At 42.8% G+C, this 16,254-nt stretch overlaps 1 protein-coding gene across 1 annotated transcript in view; it reads left to right on the top strand.

The window, feature by feature from the left end:
* Positions 1-12,123, top strand: part of DRAM1 (DNA damage regulated autophagy modulator 1) — a 46,893-nt gene extending 34,770 nt beyond the window's left edge. The window contains exons 4-7 of the mRNA XM_007165791.2: positions 872-1,049; positions 5,005-5,063; positions 9,164-9,256; positions 9,834-12,123. Of these exons, the coding sequence (XP_007165853.2) occupies positions 872-1,049; positions 5,005-5,063; positions 9,164-9,256; positions 9,834-9,878 (375 nt within the window). The 3' untranslated portion in view covers positions 9,879-12,123. The remainder of the gene's footprint in view (positions 1-871; positions 1,050-5,004; positions 5,064-9,163; positions 9,257-9,833) is intronic.
* The last annotated feature ends 4,131 nt before the right edge of the window (positions 12,124-16,254 follow it).

The raw sequence follows: 16,254 nt of genomic DNA, 5'->3' as shown, positions 1-16,254 counted from the left end.
GTCAAGTTTCCTGAGGTTGAATCCTCTCAACAGTCTAGTTTTCTCTACTTTTATTATCTTTTAAATTAACAAGTTTCAAAAAAAGGTACCAGGTTTTCATCTTAACCTCTATCCAAAATTCATGTCTGATCTGAGTCGTTTCCCTTCTAAAAGACATCTTTGATGAGAGAATATGTATTCCACAGTGAAAAGGGCACACTGGAAATACACTTCTTGCTAATTCAAGGGCCTTTTGAGCTGATTTCATCAGGGCTAATGTGGGTGTCATGAAGCTTGCAGATTAAGATCTGATGTATTGAACTGGCCAGAGTTGAGGAAGCAAGTTTCCTGACAGTGCTAGTGGGGGGTGGAAACAAAGTATGTAAATTCAGGATTTGATTTACTTATTAGCATAGAAAGAAAATGGAGAGTGGAAAGTACCAGGACTCTCAGAAGGTTATTCCTAAAACAACCCCAGCTCATTAGCATTAGATGCCTTGCCTTTTGTTTATTTTCCCTTGCTCAAATGTGCCTAACGTTCAAGGGGTGAAAAGGATTTGTTTTTCTTAATTCTTTTATAATTTTTTTGGTTTAATATGGGTTTTTTCCCTCAGTTTTATTGAGATATTATTACTGAACCAGGCCCGTTTGCCCAACTCACAGCAAGCCAAACGTTTGCTATGGAACAAGCAAGTTCCTGGCATTTACTCCAGTGCCAGGAAGGCTTTTCTCTTGGTCATCTTCTGCAAGCAGATGTATTTTCCAAAGATGGGGTGCGTGCATCTGTGATGCCTGGTGGCTTTGAGGAGCCCAGAGCAAGTGAGTGAGTGTTCGGCTCTTGATGTGCACAGACTCACGCTGAGTAACAGCATATGTGTGACTTTCTCTCTAGGAGTTAGCTGTCCCCGTGGTACACGACGGCGGTGCCCTTTTGGCGTTTGTCTGCGGTGTTGTGTACACGCTCCTGCAATCCATCATCTCTTACAAATCGTGTCCCCAGTGGAACAGCCTTTCCACATGCCGCATACGGATGGCCATCTCTGCCGTTTCCTCCGCAGCCGTCATCCCCAGTATCCTTTTTTACATTTGTTAGTGTCCTTGCAAGCTTGACATCCCCGCCGCCCCGCTCCCCTCCAAAAAAAATGGAGAAAGCAAAGGTTAACAGCCAAGTGGCAACAGGCTTCAGAAGAACGATTGGGAGAAAAGGGTAAATCATAAGGAAAATATCTCAACGTTGTCTGGTTAAATCAAAAGAATCTTTGGGAAAAAGAATGGTGTGAAAGGAAAATGAAAAAAAAATGTCAGACACTTCATTCTGTATTTACTTTCCTTCCACAGGGTCGGTTTCATGAGCCATGTGAAAATATTTATTTTTCTTTGTAGTGCTTGGCTAAAGACATCAAATATTGATATTGTACTTAAAGTAATAGCCCTGTGGATTCCTAAGAGGCCCGACTTTCCCTTCTCCCCACACATAGGTGATTAGATGGTTTGATTTACTCGTCCATATTAAGAGGTTTTAAAAAGCTCTATACTATTTATTTCTAAGTCATTTAAATACATTTAGCCTTTTCTTTTTATCACTGATTTCCTTTTCAAAATGAAATTTTATTTTTTCTAATTCAACAATGTGAAAAGACAATATAAATTTATCATACTTGTATATTCTGATTTAGAAGAAATGAAAAACAACCCTTCCCTCCTTCCTTTTTTTTTTCCTTTCTCATTCTTTCTTTTCCCCCAAGAGGTATTTAACAAAGAAAAAAAAAAGCTGTGGTCTTTCAAGGGTGGAAAATTCCCCATCTTTCAAAATACCATCTGCAGTCTTAGCAAATGCTAAAGAGTCATTAAAAATTGGTGATTATTGTCAGACTGTAGGAAAATGGAACTATTTTATTAGCAGTGGTTTTGTTCATCCAAGTTGGGTTGTGGTACAAAATGGGCTAGCTTGAGTAAAAAGATATTTTGTCATCATGAGCTTCTAAGTATTAAGCCTTGCATTTTTCTTTTAAAATTGGAGCTATAGGGACTTCCCTGGTGGCGCAGCGGTGAAGGATCTGCCTGCCAATGCAGGGGACACGGGTTCGAGCCCTGGTCCGGGAAGATCCCACGTGCCGCGGAGCAACTAAGCCCGTGCGCCACAACTACTGAGCCCGCATGCCACAACTACTGAAGCCCACGTGCCTAGAGCCCGTGCTCTGCAACAAGAGAAGCCACCGCAATGAGAAGCCTGCGCGCCGCAATATAGAGTAGCCCCCACTCGCTGCAACTAGACAAAGCCCGTGCGCAGCAAAGAAGACCCAACACGACCAAAAATAAATAAATAAATAAATAAAGTTTCTTAAAAAAAAAAAAGAAATTGGAGCTATACAAAATGTGAAGTCTAAGGATGGTCTTGGGTTTTGTTTTTGTCATTTAGGGAAGAAAAATTTTAATTACAAAATTTCTAAGCACAGAGGAACCAAATTCTAGTATTGAGAAATTTAACAACAAACTATAAACCCTGGTTCCTAAGACAGTTCCTTCTCTGTTTCCTTGTCCTATTTATGGACTGAAGACATTCATGCTTTCTCTTGAGATGGATCTCAAAACTTTTAGCTTGTTTTAGTTGTAAGATTTATAGAACCACTTGTAAAGTTAAAAACAAAGTTTTTTGGTATAGGAAAACTTTCCGTGCTTCCCACTTTGGAGACAGATCTCTAGGTACTAAAATGAGAGAGGTTTAGCAGAATTACTTTTTCAAGCCAGAGTTTCACATACTAATAGTTCCCATTTCTAGGAAGTTCGTATGAGCCATGCTGACGGGTAGGACCCCTGAACAGAAACAGGTTACATGTTTTTATCCAATTAACTTGAACAAATTCATCCATAGGAAAAAGTCTTTTGTTTTAAACATTAGCATGGATTTATATTTCCTTAGAAAGATTTTAAAGTATCTTTAAAATGTCCTTGTTTCTCTTTCCTGTATTAGTTCTGTGAAACCTCATTTGACTCCTGAAGAAACTGAGGCCTGGAATCATGCTTCTGAGCCCTTCCTACTAAACTATCCATCTTGCATTCAGCTTCTGCAGCTTTCAAAAGCCTTCACAAAATCACTAACAATGCAAAGGCCGGTTCCTTTCCTTGAGATGTAGTCTGAGGCTGCCTATTTCTCCGACCTCCGTTTTACACTTTCTCCGCTGCCTGTGGCTGTTTCCTGTTCTTTGCTTTTGCCCGTTCTCTTCTTCTTGCCTGGATAACCTTCTCCACTTTGTCTTTCTAGAACTGAACTGTCTGTCCAACACAGTAGCCACTGGCCACACGAGGCTGTTGAGCATTGAAACATGGGTAGTCTGTGTAGAGAAGGGCCGTAAGTGTAAAAAACACTGGATTTCAAAGACTTAATGAGAAAAAAAATGTAAAATATCTCATTAATAATTCTTCATATTATTACATGTTGAAATGACAACATGTTTGATATATTGGGTTAAATAAGATATGTTAAGATTAATTTCATTAGGCTCTTTTTCGTTTCTGTCCACCTGGCGACTACAGAAGAAAATATTGTTACACATACGCCTGCACTTCTGTGGGACGATGCTGTCCTAGAGAGCTCCTCAAACCTCACAGCTTAGATTCAACTCAGCTCAGTGAAGCTCCCCTGACACCTCAAACCCCGTTTCACTCCGAATTAATAATCTTCCCTCCGAGTCATGACTGCACCCTGGTCTTTTCTCTCTAACGCGGCACATTCCCTGGGTCCGACAAGGCTGTAATGTTTCTGGGAGCTGAGACCAGGTCTGTTTTGCCAGAGTTTTGTCCACCTCTCCCCCACCCCCCCTCCTCCCCAGCATGGGACGTGATGGGACTAAAGATGAGATAAAGAATTAAGTGAAAGAATTAAGAGGCTTTTAAAACTATTAGAAAGAGACATACGGTCATGACATGATTAGAGAACCTTTAATGTTCTCTACTTCTTTTTATTTTTTGGCCAGCGGCATGCGGGATCTTAGTTCCCCGACCAGGGATCTATCCCGTGCCCCCTGCATTGGAAGCGTGGAGTCTTAACCACTGGACCGCCAGGGAAGTCCCAGTCTCTACTTCTTTTACTTTGAGAAACTGAGAAGTGTTAAGCATTGCAAAATATGGGAGGTGGCGGAGGGCAGGGAGAGAGGGTGCTGACTCCAAATTCAGTGGAGGCGCTAAACTTGGCATTGATTGACGCAACACTTGGAATTCTTAACTTTTTGCAAAAGCTTTTAAAGAGCATCCCATTTCTCTCTAGCTTTCTCTTTGGCGTTCTAAGTTCAATCAAAATGGTTGTCACCACCTTTGTGCAGACGGTCTTGTCCACGTTGGGCAGTAGCCTCAGTCCCTGGCCTTATTAGGCTGGCCTCTCAGGATTTGTCCTTCGTCCCCAAGGTCAGATGTAGGATGTATCTCTCTGATTTGTAAACCCTTTGGGCCAGGGAGGAAGGGGTCCGCTTACACCCAGTTACTCAATGGAAAAATCTGTTTTTTTTTATTTTTATAAAGATAATACATTTAATTTCTGTAGCTTGTTTTTGTATATGAGCCTTGGTATTTTGTGATGCTTTGATACTTTGAAATGTTAGTTTTTTCCTTGACGCTGTTGCCGTGTACATAGTATTTTAGGAAAAAGAATTTTAATCAATATTATTATTTAGGGACAATAGTATTTTAGGGGAAAACTACTGCAAAAGTACCCATATTAGACTGCTGTGTCATTTTGACCAAATTTAAACAACAGGGTCAAGCAAAATGTAGCCACAGATTAAAAGTCTTCTATACATAACTGACAAAGTATTGCTAAGGAATGAGTACTTCCGTGTCGTATTTTAACTGCTGCCATGATCGAACTTAAGGTTTGAGATGATAAGAAGCTGATATAACTGGTTTGATAGCAGAAATGTTGGTACTAACATGTGAACACTGTGTAATGGTTATATTATTAGAAGAATAACCTAGTCTTACAATAAAGGACCTATTTTCTTCTGTAGTTTCCTTAACAATTTCGTTTTTTAGTGATTGCCTGTGCTTCGTTAATTTCTATAACCAAGCTGGAGTGGAATCCAAAAGAAAAGGTAAACTATAAGCTGTTTTCAGTATGATTGTCAAACCTGGTTCCTGGAATTATTTTCAAAATTATTTTTAAAAATTTGAATTTTTAATTCTCTCTTAAACCCTTCAACCATCGAGGCTTAGTAAAAGAGGTGAGATTTAAGGGTAGGGAAACAATGTGAATGAAGGTATATGGAGGTCAGAGGAAGCACGACATGTTAAGCAGAGGTGATGAAAACAGAGTAGAAGATAGTTTGTATCAGCATAGGGTGAGAAATACATGTGGTCGGGGATAAGTTTGTGGGGGAATAGTTTGTGCAAGGCTTTAAGAGGTGGGCAGAGAGGCTCATGCTTGATGTAGGTGATCGGAATAAGCCTTTGAAGGCTTTTGAACGGAAAGTAAATTAAAAGAATATTATTGGAAGAAAATTAGAAGAGACACCTGGGATGTATTGAAGAGGAGAGAGCCGGAGTTAGGATGGCAGGGAGAAGGCACTTCCACTAGTTTAGATTTTAAATCAAGATTCCCCTAGACTGGAAGAAATAGCATAAGAATGAAAGGACATGATGAAGTGAAGATGACTTCCAAGTTTTTGTCTTGGGTGAACCAAAGAACCTGTTTTCATGAACAGATAAGATTGGGTCCCTTGGGACTTCCCTGGTGGTCCAGTGGCTAAGACTCAGTGCTCCCAATGCAGGGGGCCTAGATTTGATCCCTGGTCACGGAGCTAGATCCCACATGCTGCAACTAAGAGTTTGCATGCCACAACTAAAGATTCCATGTGCCACAACTAAAAGATCCTGTGTGCTGCAACTAAGACCCGGCACAGCCAAATAAATGAATAAATATTTTTTAAAAAGAAGAAAAAAAGATTGGGTCCTTAACAGGAATAAATGATTTCATGGGGAGAAATGGATGGGTTAGGTTTCAGAATCGTTGAATCTGAAGCTATAGTGAAACGCTGAGGAGAAATGTCCAGTTAGACATGAGGGACGACTAGACCTGGGGTAGGATCAAGAGCCATCAGAGCATAGGGTGTAGTGATGGGTAATTTCCAGACCAAACATCAGAACACATGGAATCAGATGTTTCCAATTGAGATCAACTGATGTCGTTAGTTACCTACAGAGAGAAGGGAGTTAGTGAGGAACAGGAGTTTTTCCCAAGAGGCAGGTGGAGTTACTGATGTTTTTCAAAAAGCAGTTTCAGGGGCTTCCCTGGTGGCACAGTGGTTAAGGATCCGCCTGCCAATGCAGGGGACACGGGTTCGAGCCCTAGTCCGGGAAGATCCCACATGCCGCGGAGCAACTAAGCCCGTGAGCCACAACTACTGAGCCTGTGCTCTAGAGCCCGTGAGCCACAATTACTGAGCCCACCATGCTACAACTACTGAAGCCCACGCGGCTAGAGCCCATACTCTGCAACAAGAGAAGCCACCCCAATGAGAAGCCCGCGCCCCACAATGAAGAGTAGCCCCCGCTGGCCGCAACTAGAGAAAGCCTGCATGTAGCAAGAAGACCCAATGCAGCCAAAAAAAAAAAGCCCAATCCCTTTGTTTAAAAAAAAAAAAAAAAAGCAGTTTCAGGGGCTTCCCTGGTGGTCCATTGGTTGACTCCGTGCTTCCACTGCAGGGAGCATGGGTTCGATCCCTGGTTGGGGTAATGGCAGGGTCAGAGGAAGGAAGCATTTTCCACCACAGAGGATTCTGGCAGGTGATGGAAGCCTGCAAGAAGCAAGTGAGAGACTGAAGATGGTGAGGATGAGCCAGGCAGAACTTAGAAAAAAAGTGCTTCCTGATAAGGAGAGCTCACAGAAGAGTAGCCCTAGGTGTATTTTACTTCTTTACCACTGGGGGGAGGCCTTCCACCACAAATCAAACAAATCAGCAGCTGGGAAGGATTCATCAAAGCATATTCCCCAGACAGTTGAAAAACCTTTTTTCATTTCATTTTCTATCTTAAAAATGTGAAAAGTACCTGGTTTTCTATTCACTCCCCTTCTGTTCCCCAATATCCACGAATGCAAAGAAGACCCTTTACATCAGTTCACGGAACAGAATAATCATTTAGGTCCTGCCCCAAACTGTGGGGTGCTTCAGAGGTTTCACAGCACATTCCTGTGCATTGACTTAACGTGGTAGGGAGGATAAGAATTATGATGTCATTGTCCCATTTTACGTAGCAAGGAGATTAGAGCTTTGCCTGCGTTCATACATGTGTAGTGGAAGAGTCTGGACCCCTCCTTCAGTGCACTGTTATTAATATCATGCTACAGAAATCCTCTCCCACCCCCAAATTCTGCTTCTATTTGATTAAGCCATCTTCATTGTCCAGAGATGATAGGAGATGGGGTGGATCCCCTAGTGCTGTCACCTTTGAAAAGGAAGTGGCCCCCATTCTCGACCCTGTAACGTAGGCTGGTCAGATTCTCCCCGGAGTGGCCTGGATGGGAACAGTGGGTGGATGTGATCCTCCGTGGGGAGCGTGAGCAGTGGTGTCTGAGAGTTTGATGTGCCTCAATTAGATCTTTGTGGTGGATCAAAGAAAAGAACTGACCTGTAATCTAGCACATTTGTTTGTTCACACTTGTAACCTACGGCAGAGCAGACAGTGAAGTAGGAAGAAAATATAGGTTATGATTTGAAATCAGAGGGCTCGAACTGCTGACAGTCCACAGGCTAATTTGGCATGTGGGCTAAAGTCAGAATTTAGACAAGCATTTTTTACTTAGATGGTGTTTACAAATGCTTTTTTTTTTTTTTTTTTAAAGGATTTTCTTATTTATTTATTTATTTATTTATTTATTTTTGGCTGTGCTGGGTCTTCGGTTCGTGCGAGGGCTTTCTCCAGTTGCGGCAAGCGGGGGCCACTCTTCATCGTGGTGCGGGGACCGCTCTTCATCGCGGTGCGCGGGCCTTTCTCTATCGCGGCCCCTCCCGTCGCGGGGCACAGGCTCCAGACGCGCAGGCTCAGCAATTGTGGCTCACGGGCCCAGCTGCTCCGCGGCATGTGGGATCTTCCCAGACCAGGGCTCGAACCCGTGTCCCCTGCATTAGCAGGCAGATTCCCAACCACTGCGCCACCAGGGAAGCCCTACAAATGCTTTTTAAAAATGGTTTCCAGTATTTAAAAATCAGGGGAGCTATCACACACACACACACACACACACACACACACACACTCCATGGGCTTTTTTTTTGGCCGCGCCGCATGGCATGTGGGATCTTAGTTCCCTGACCAGGGATAAAACTCGAGCCCCCTGCATTGGAAGCACAGAGTCTTAACCACTGGACCACCAGGGAAGTCTCTCTCTCTCTCTCTCTTTTTTTAATCTCAAAGCAACACTGGGGCCATATTTTCCTACTTGGTGAGAATGGAATTGAGCTGATGAGGCGTGGGCTCCCCATTGTCCCTCTTTTTGCAACCGTCAGTTTCATTTCTTTTTATTAGTTTCCTGGCCTCCAGAGGCAGCTGACTTTGGAATCCCGAATTAAAGCCATTCTCTTTCTTGTCCTCCATCCTCTCATTCCTGCCCCCAAGAAGACAGTCTCATAATTAGCATTTGCTTTGTAGCTGTGCTTACCTTATAACATCAAGCAGACCTATTTTCTGAACTGACATTTTCTATAGTAACAGAGAAACACAAAACCCAGGGGTGATAGCCAGTTTCCTTTAGATGCATACCTGAAGTCTGGAATAACCACATGGACACTGGGTAGGTGCTTTTCAAGCCTGCCTTTCAACTTTGGGATTCCCAGCTGTGGGAGAGCAAGTCATGCCTTGTATGGAAAGTTCTTTCTTCTGTTGAGTCCAAATTTGCTTTCCACTCTCAGCCGTTTTGTGATCCTTCTTCTGCCTGTTGAGGTTCCATAGACAAGTCTTAAAGCCAGAGTGTGAGAGAACCAGAGAGAACTTTTGGGGTCATTGTATTCACATTTTTATCGGGCAGTTGCCCTGATGTGCATCCACATGGCCTTGCTTACTGTGTTTCCTCCAGGGGTTGATTTATGCTCACTGGACAGCTTTTTCCTTTGGCCTGACCTGCTCATTATTATTTCAGTATGTCCTCTAAAGTGAATGCATTTAGGCTAAATGCTGTTTCTTTTTTTGTTGTTGCTCTTAGGATTATGTATATCATGTAGTGAGTGCGATCTGTGAATGGACAGTGGCCTTTGGTTTTATTTTCTACTTTCTAACATTCATCTACGATTTCCAGGTAGGTATTTATCAATACAAATGTTATAAGTTATGATGCGGATTAGTAGAAATCCATAGAACATTTCTTGCATTTAAGAAACATAAGAGCACTATCTTTTTACCCTTACGTGTTTGAAAAAATATGTAAGTATTGTGCAATTTAGTGTATTCCCGAAGGAAAGCATCTTGAATAGCTCTCCTAAACAAGGAAACGTTCATCTGTCCTCTGCCATTTGATGCTTATAGTCATAGATCCTGGTTATTTTTTTTTTTTTGAAGAGGTCTCACAAGTTCCAAATAACAGGAAATATGTCTTTTCATAAAAATAAAAGTGTGTTGTTGAAAAATGTTCTCAAGGCAGAGAGAAGATGGGACCTTGTCAGATTTGGCAACAGGGAAAATCTTACATTTTGAAACAAGTGAATTACTAGCTAAAAGGTTAGAAAAGGCCAAGAAAACTCTTGAGGACCCAACTCGAGCTCAGTACAAACCGTAGTGAGATCATCTCTGAGGGGGTGCAGAGCTGTTGGGAGTTTCAGAGCTGGCACTGGAATTGTTTACCTTCTTTTAAACCCTTTTTATTTTTTTAAAAATAGAGTGTCACCCTAAGGATATCCACAGAAATCAATGGTGATGTTTGAAGAGAGGAGAATTCAATCTCACTCAATGAAAGTGGCAGACAATTTCTAGAAGTGGTACAGAGGATAGACAGGGTTTTAACGCCGCCCTGCGTGGAATTCATCTGCAGCACATCCAGGACTTGAATTTCTTTAAGAATTCCCAATAGTTGTACTATTTCCAAAGGTATGTTTTCCTAGAGAATGTAGAGCATTTATGACATTGTAGCAATGTTTTTATAATTTTCTAAGTAGACACTTTTTTATATTAACAAATTCATTACAGAAAAGATAAGGTGTTCCAGAAAATGGAAACCTCTTTATTTTTTGTACAGATTCTGTTTTGTTTCTTTGTGTGTAAGAGATTTATGGAAATACACTAAAGGAAGAATTCATTAAAAAGTAAAATCAGGGGATATTCATTTTAAAATTTCATTTTTAGAGAATGCGCTGTATAATTTTATATCTCAAGAGCATCTATAAAATTCAATTTATAATGATCATTAAGATTTCGTTAATAAACTAACACTAAGAGACTATGATTTTTAGATGAACCAAGCAAAATGCTTCTATTGAAAGGCCTTAATACCACTATGCACATTAACTCAGTGACCACGGAAGACCACGGTTTTGAAATTCTGTCCCCCCACGGGCCTCCCTGCTCACAGAGACCAAGCTTCTACCCTTGCTGCTAACTGGCAATCCGTAGTGATGTAACTCCAGGTGGGATTGATTTAGCAAGGCGGCTTAGAAATCAAAAGCCTTCTAACAACAGAGTGAAATGCAGGTGAACAACTAACAGGAGAAACTCACTGGGTTCCGGACTGTTGCCTTTGCCAGATGAGCGGGGAGAGGGGAGTGTGTCTCAGGGAACATCCAAGTAAGGCAGGATTATGGGAAGGAGACTTTTGCTTAATACTAAACCTCTGCAAAAGCCAATCTGCAAACAGCATTGCAGATTCCACTTATAAAACTACCCTTTATTGTTACTGGCATAACTTGACATACAGTCTGACTCAGAAGCTGCAACTCACACCTCACATTCATTTTACGCCGGTCAACGTGCTGACGGGAGCGCAGGTCTGAGAGAGGAGAAAGGGGAGCAGGGTGTGGGATGGAGTTTGCTTGCTCCTCTTCTTAATGCCTATGGCTGGATGTTTGCACACTTTACAAAATGTGAAGCAGGTCCTTTGCTCAGCAAGACCTGCACGTGGCGCCACTTTTCACCCAAATCACGAATGACAAATGAAAAGCAAGTCATTCCAGAGGAAGAAGTGGGCCTTGAAATATGAAGGCTTAGGTTTAGAAGCTGAAGAGAAGGAACTCTTCTTCAAGTACCCTCCAGACCATAAACCCATGTTTGGCCAAGTGGGTCCAGACCTTGAGGGCATATGCCAAGGGCAGAGCAGCCTGCCTGGACAGCTGTGGAGGAAGGAGTGAGACTCAGGAGTGGTCAGCCACTTCTGCAAGGTCATACTCTATTTCCCCTAAAGGTTCAGTGGTGAGAGCCTCAGACCCGCTGCTGGGTCAGTGGTAACTTGTTATAATGCTGTGGCTCTCTGTGTAACACTGGAAATGAAATACTGGTTAAAGCTATGTTCTGCAGAGGGGGAGGAATGCCACTTACCTTTACCGTGGAACCTGCAGTAGAATGAATCCAGGGCTGGGTCTCCCTTGGAACAGACTTTTGTTATCAGCCCTTCTGCATGCATTGTCATTCTTCATTTCTATATCTCTCTGCAAGATTTAGATTGGGAGCTCCTTGAGGGCAGTGTCTGTGCCTTAATCTTTGTCTTTGTAACTCCAGCATTTACCAGGCTGCCTCCTGGTACACAGTAGGTGCTTAATAAATAAATACTCACTGAATGCATGAATGAAGGAATGAGCAAATGAAGTCATGGCTAGGGGTATTTGTAGTGCTGCATAATGAGATTTACTCTGGTTTACTAATTAAGTGATAAATAGTCTGTGTCACCCTGTAATATTGACTGTTTTGCTCTGTGTGCTGTAAACGTTTCAGTTGTTTGGGCTTCTCCATTCTATGATGACTCTCTTCATCCTGGACAGTTGCCACAGAAATTGTTAAATGGGCTAGACAAAATGGTACACCTGGCTTGGCAAACTGAGAAGGCCAAAAATCACTCCAGATAATCACGTTCTGCTGATTCCATAAATCTCTAAAGCTGATCTTATCCATATTCTGGTATTACTTCTAATTTCCATGAACTTGCATTTCCTTGGACCTCATGGCTAAAAGAGTAAAATAAAATGAAATATTTCTTTATTTTAGTAATTTGTGTCTCTGTTAAATTACAGTATGTCGACTGGGTACTACTATGAAGTATATTTATCCGGGAAAGGATTCTAGCTCCACTTGGACTCTATAAAGATAGAGTTTAAACCTTATGTTTTCTTAATTCATGTAGATTTGCATGTGGGCAGGATGGCTCATCTTTGTAGAGATTCTTGAATAGTAGTATCAGAAGTTTGCACCAGAAATCCAACTCAAATTTGTTGAAGGAGAAAGGGGCATCTATTGCTTCAAGTAATGAGAAGTCCAGGGGTGGAGCTGGCTATAGGGATGGCTGGATCCAAAAGTGCCACCAGGACTCCATCTGTTCTCTCCTTCTCTCAGCTCTGCTTTTCTTTCTGTTGGCATCATTCTCAGGCAGGCTTTCCCCTGGTGGGAGTGAGAAGGCTTCTAGAAGACCCAGGCTACAAACTGTCCAGTGGAATGAGAGGACTTCCTAAAAGTTCCAACCAAAGCTCTCCAATTGAAACTCACTGCCTCTGATTGGCTGCCTTGGGTCACATGCCCATCCTGTAGCCCAGGGAGGTGTGATGCTCTGATTGGTCAGACCAGCATCACGTGTCCACCTCTGGAGCACTGAGGGGTCCACAACGCCCAAACTACTGGGCTGATGGTGCGGGAAAATTGTTTCTCAGAAAAACGGGATGAGAAATGGATCTTGCACGGACACAAAGCTGCAGATTCCACTATGAAATTCAAGTTTTCCCTGACCCCACAGGTCAGAAAAGCCAACCCAACTTGATTCAGAGTAAACTAAATTTTACCTGCTGCCAATCTTTCCAGGTAAAAAAAAAAAAAAGTAAATGTAAGCCAGGTAGGTAATAATGTACATTCAGTTAACTTCAAAGTTATGTTCATACTTTTCCAAGCTTCTCGTGTTCTTATTTAACCTCTGTGAGATTGGTCAGGCAGTTAATTGTCACATGCTTCAAATGAGGAAACTAAGGCAAAGAAAAAGAGGTTCAGTGACCTGTAAGTGGTTCTACCACCGGATGGCAACAGATTCCAGTCTGGGACTCTTGTTTTCTTGATTTCTAATCCAGTGTATCTTTTTTTTTTTTTTTTTTTCCTCCCCAAACATTAACAGAGGATTCCACAGAAATTGTATTTCATAAACCAAATTAAGTACATCAGTGTTGTGCTGTGTTTGGGTTTCCTAACATCCCTTACATGTGGCATGGTCCCATGTTCCCATTTTTTACTCATTTGGAGACACACTGGTCTGGTATTTGGGCCTGGAATGAGGAAGGGGGAGTGGGAGGAAGATAAGTGGTCTCCATTCTCTCCCATTCCTTGATTCTGGCAAGCCCGGAGGCCCAGCCGTCTCCCCACACACATACTCTTGGTCTGGCTCTGAATGCCCTGCATTCTCAAGGCCAGAATGTCATGCATCTGCATCTTGTCTGTTGCACAAGAGAGCAACCACAGCCTCAAGCCCTGGAGGAGAAGCTTCTGACGCTCCTGGGTCACCCCCAGCAGATTCATCTTCTAAAACGAAGGGCAGCAGGATGCCAAACTCACATTGGGGGTGGTGGCGACCTCCAAAATCGATGCTTGGAAAATGCTGAAGGGGCTACCAGCCATCTGCACTGTGGTTTTGGTCAGGGTGCCATGAGATAGATGATGCCTAGTGAGCCTGCGGCCTAGGCAGTCCCTCAGTGATGAGCAAAGCCCTCCATCCCCAGAGCCGGCTCTACCTCTGGACTCTTCAGTTACGTGAGTCTCTTTTTAACTTCGGTAAACTTGAGCTGGATTTCCCATGCTTATTCCTATAAGAGCCCTGACTTAATACAAATACCCAAGAGTTCTCCTAATATGCAAATATAGCAAACTACTGTTATCTGGACTCACTGTGCTGGGGTGGAAAGATAATTTCTAGATAACAGGTGATTCAACTGTTCCCACTCACAGCCCTTACTCTCTGAACCATGTTTTCTTTTTTTAAAAAATCTCGAATCAGTAATATATTGATGTGATTCAAAAATCAAAACGATATAAAAAAGTACTCTGTGCAAAGCCTTTGTACTTTCCTCTACCCACACTTAATTCACCCCTCTTCTGGCAGATAGCCCCTTTTAATGAAAATACAAGCAGAAACACACATTTAAGAACGTTTCCGTTTTAATTTCTATCCCAAATGTAGCATACCTTGCAAACAGTTTTGAGCCTGCCTTTTTGACTAAGCAGTGTATCTCAGAGATGTTCCCTTATCAACACATAGAGAGCTTCTTTGGGTTTTTTTTTGTTCTGTTTTACACCTGTACAGTATTCTATGTGCCATCCTTTATTTAACAAGTCCCCTGTTTGATGACCAATCATGTGGTTTCCAAGCTTTGCAATTACAAGTGAGTGACCTAGTACATAACAGCATTTCACACGGGTGCAAGGAAATCTGTGGGAGAAATTCCCGTAAGTGGGAATGCTGGGACCAACGGGAACTGCATCTGTGATTTGACAAATACTGTCTTCTTGCCTTTGGAACCTTTTCACATGAGTGTTTTTGTTGGAAAATCTTTCCAGCTATTTCACCCTTCCATCTAAACTGCGGATGCTGATTGTAAGTTCACTTTTCTTGGCAACTCATTCATTCATCATGTGGATTCTGCAGTACATGGTGTGGGACAGCAGCCAGCTGACAGTGTCACTGTTCCACAAAGCCCTCTTCGCTGTCCCTGTTATTTAAGCCCCTAGGGCAGGGAGGGTGAGGCTTTGCTCCCCTCTCTGCGGACAGCAGACGCCACTGTCTTTTACCTCCTCCCAACTGATGCCCACTCTCCTTTTCATGGTCAAGAGTGTCTCCATCTCACTTGGGTTTTTCATTGTGATCTTGCACTTTTGTCTCTGCCTCTTCTAATCTCATCCCTTTTCTATCCACTTTCTCTTTTGGGATCTCTTTGAAGGGCCGCCACTTCACTTATACTTCCTTATCTTCTGAGAACATTTTGCTTTTATAGACATCAATCATCAACCACAATATTCCCTTTCCTCTTTCTGGCAAACTGACCCATTACAGAACCAGGGGGAATCCACAAGCCTTTTGGTCCTCCCTGACCTTGTAGCTTGGTGGTCAGTGTGGAATGACCCAATGAGTGGGGAACACCAGCGATGCAGGGGCGAGAGAGAGAGAGAGAGAGAGGGAGAGAGGGATTGAGTCTCCAGCTTTGAGAAACTTAACTTACTTAGAAATAATAGGCTTTAATTGATGGACCTACCTTGATACATCATTACACCATAGTCCGTCGTATCCATTAGGGTTCACTCTTGGTGTGGTGCACATTCCATGAGTTTTGACAAATGTATAATGGCATGTATCTGCTATTGTAGTATCATACAGAATAGTTTCACTGTCCACAAAATCCTTTTGTCATTTTGAAAAAGACAAAGTTGGGACTACCTGTGGAGAGACAGCATAAATTTTTTTCAGTACCAGGTATTCAGGGACTTTTGTTTAACCACCAAGAACATTTCTTTACTTGCTTGCATTATCACTCAGGTCCTGTTAATATTGACTGAGCATCCAACCACAAGATGCTGTGAGAAGGGGGCAGGGAGTAGGTAGTGGGAACATGATAGAGGGCTCGTGTGCCACAACAATCTTTGGTGGGAGTTTGAGATTAGCTCTCCCACAGCCAGGCACGACCCTTGAGGGGGAGCACCAAAATGGCTAAGGATTCCATGGGGCAGTGAGGCTGGGGGCTGGGGGACTTTCAGTATGATTAAGGCCCTGGTGGCTGTGAGGTGTGGTTTCTTAGGACTCTGAACTCTTAGTATCTTTTGCTTCTGATTGGTGCAGTAAGATGGACTTGGGGTTAGAAACATCTGCTCTCTACTTGCCAAGGAGGCAGTCACGGTGGGGTGCAGAGGAGAGACCACTTAGGCTTCCCCCAGGCTGAGTAACAGAAGTTCTCAGTGGTCACACTTGTCAGACGGATGGGCTTGGCATCTGACCTCCAGCAGGCGATGTGGTTGGAGGATGTCGAGTTCTCTGAGCCTCCAGCGGAAGCAGAAGGGTCTCCGGGATCGGGGTCCCAGGTTCCAGCTCCCTTGCTCATCAGGCTAATGTCAGCACAAGTGATAGGAATGCCTGGA

Source organism: Balaenoptera acutorostrata, chromosome 11 (assembly GCF_949987535.1).
Source record: "Balaenoptera acutorostrata chromosome 11, mBalAcu1.1, whole genome shotgun sequence".
Taxonomy (NCBI): Eukaryota; Metazoa; Chordata; class Mammalia; order Artiodactyla; family Balaenopteridae; genus Balaenoptera; species Balaenoptera acutorostrata.
This window is presented reverse-complemented; position numbering and strand designations above follow the sequence as displayed.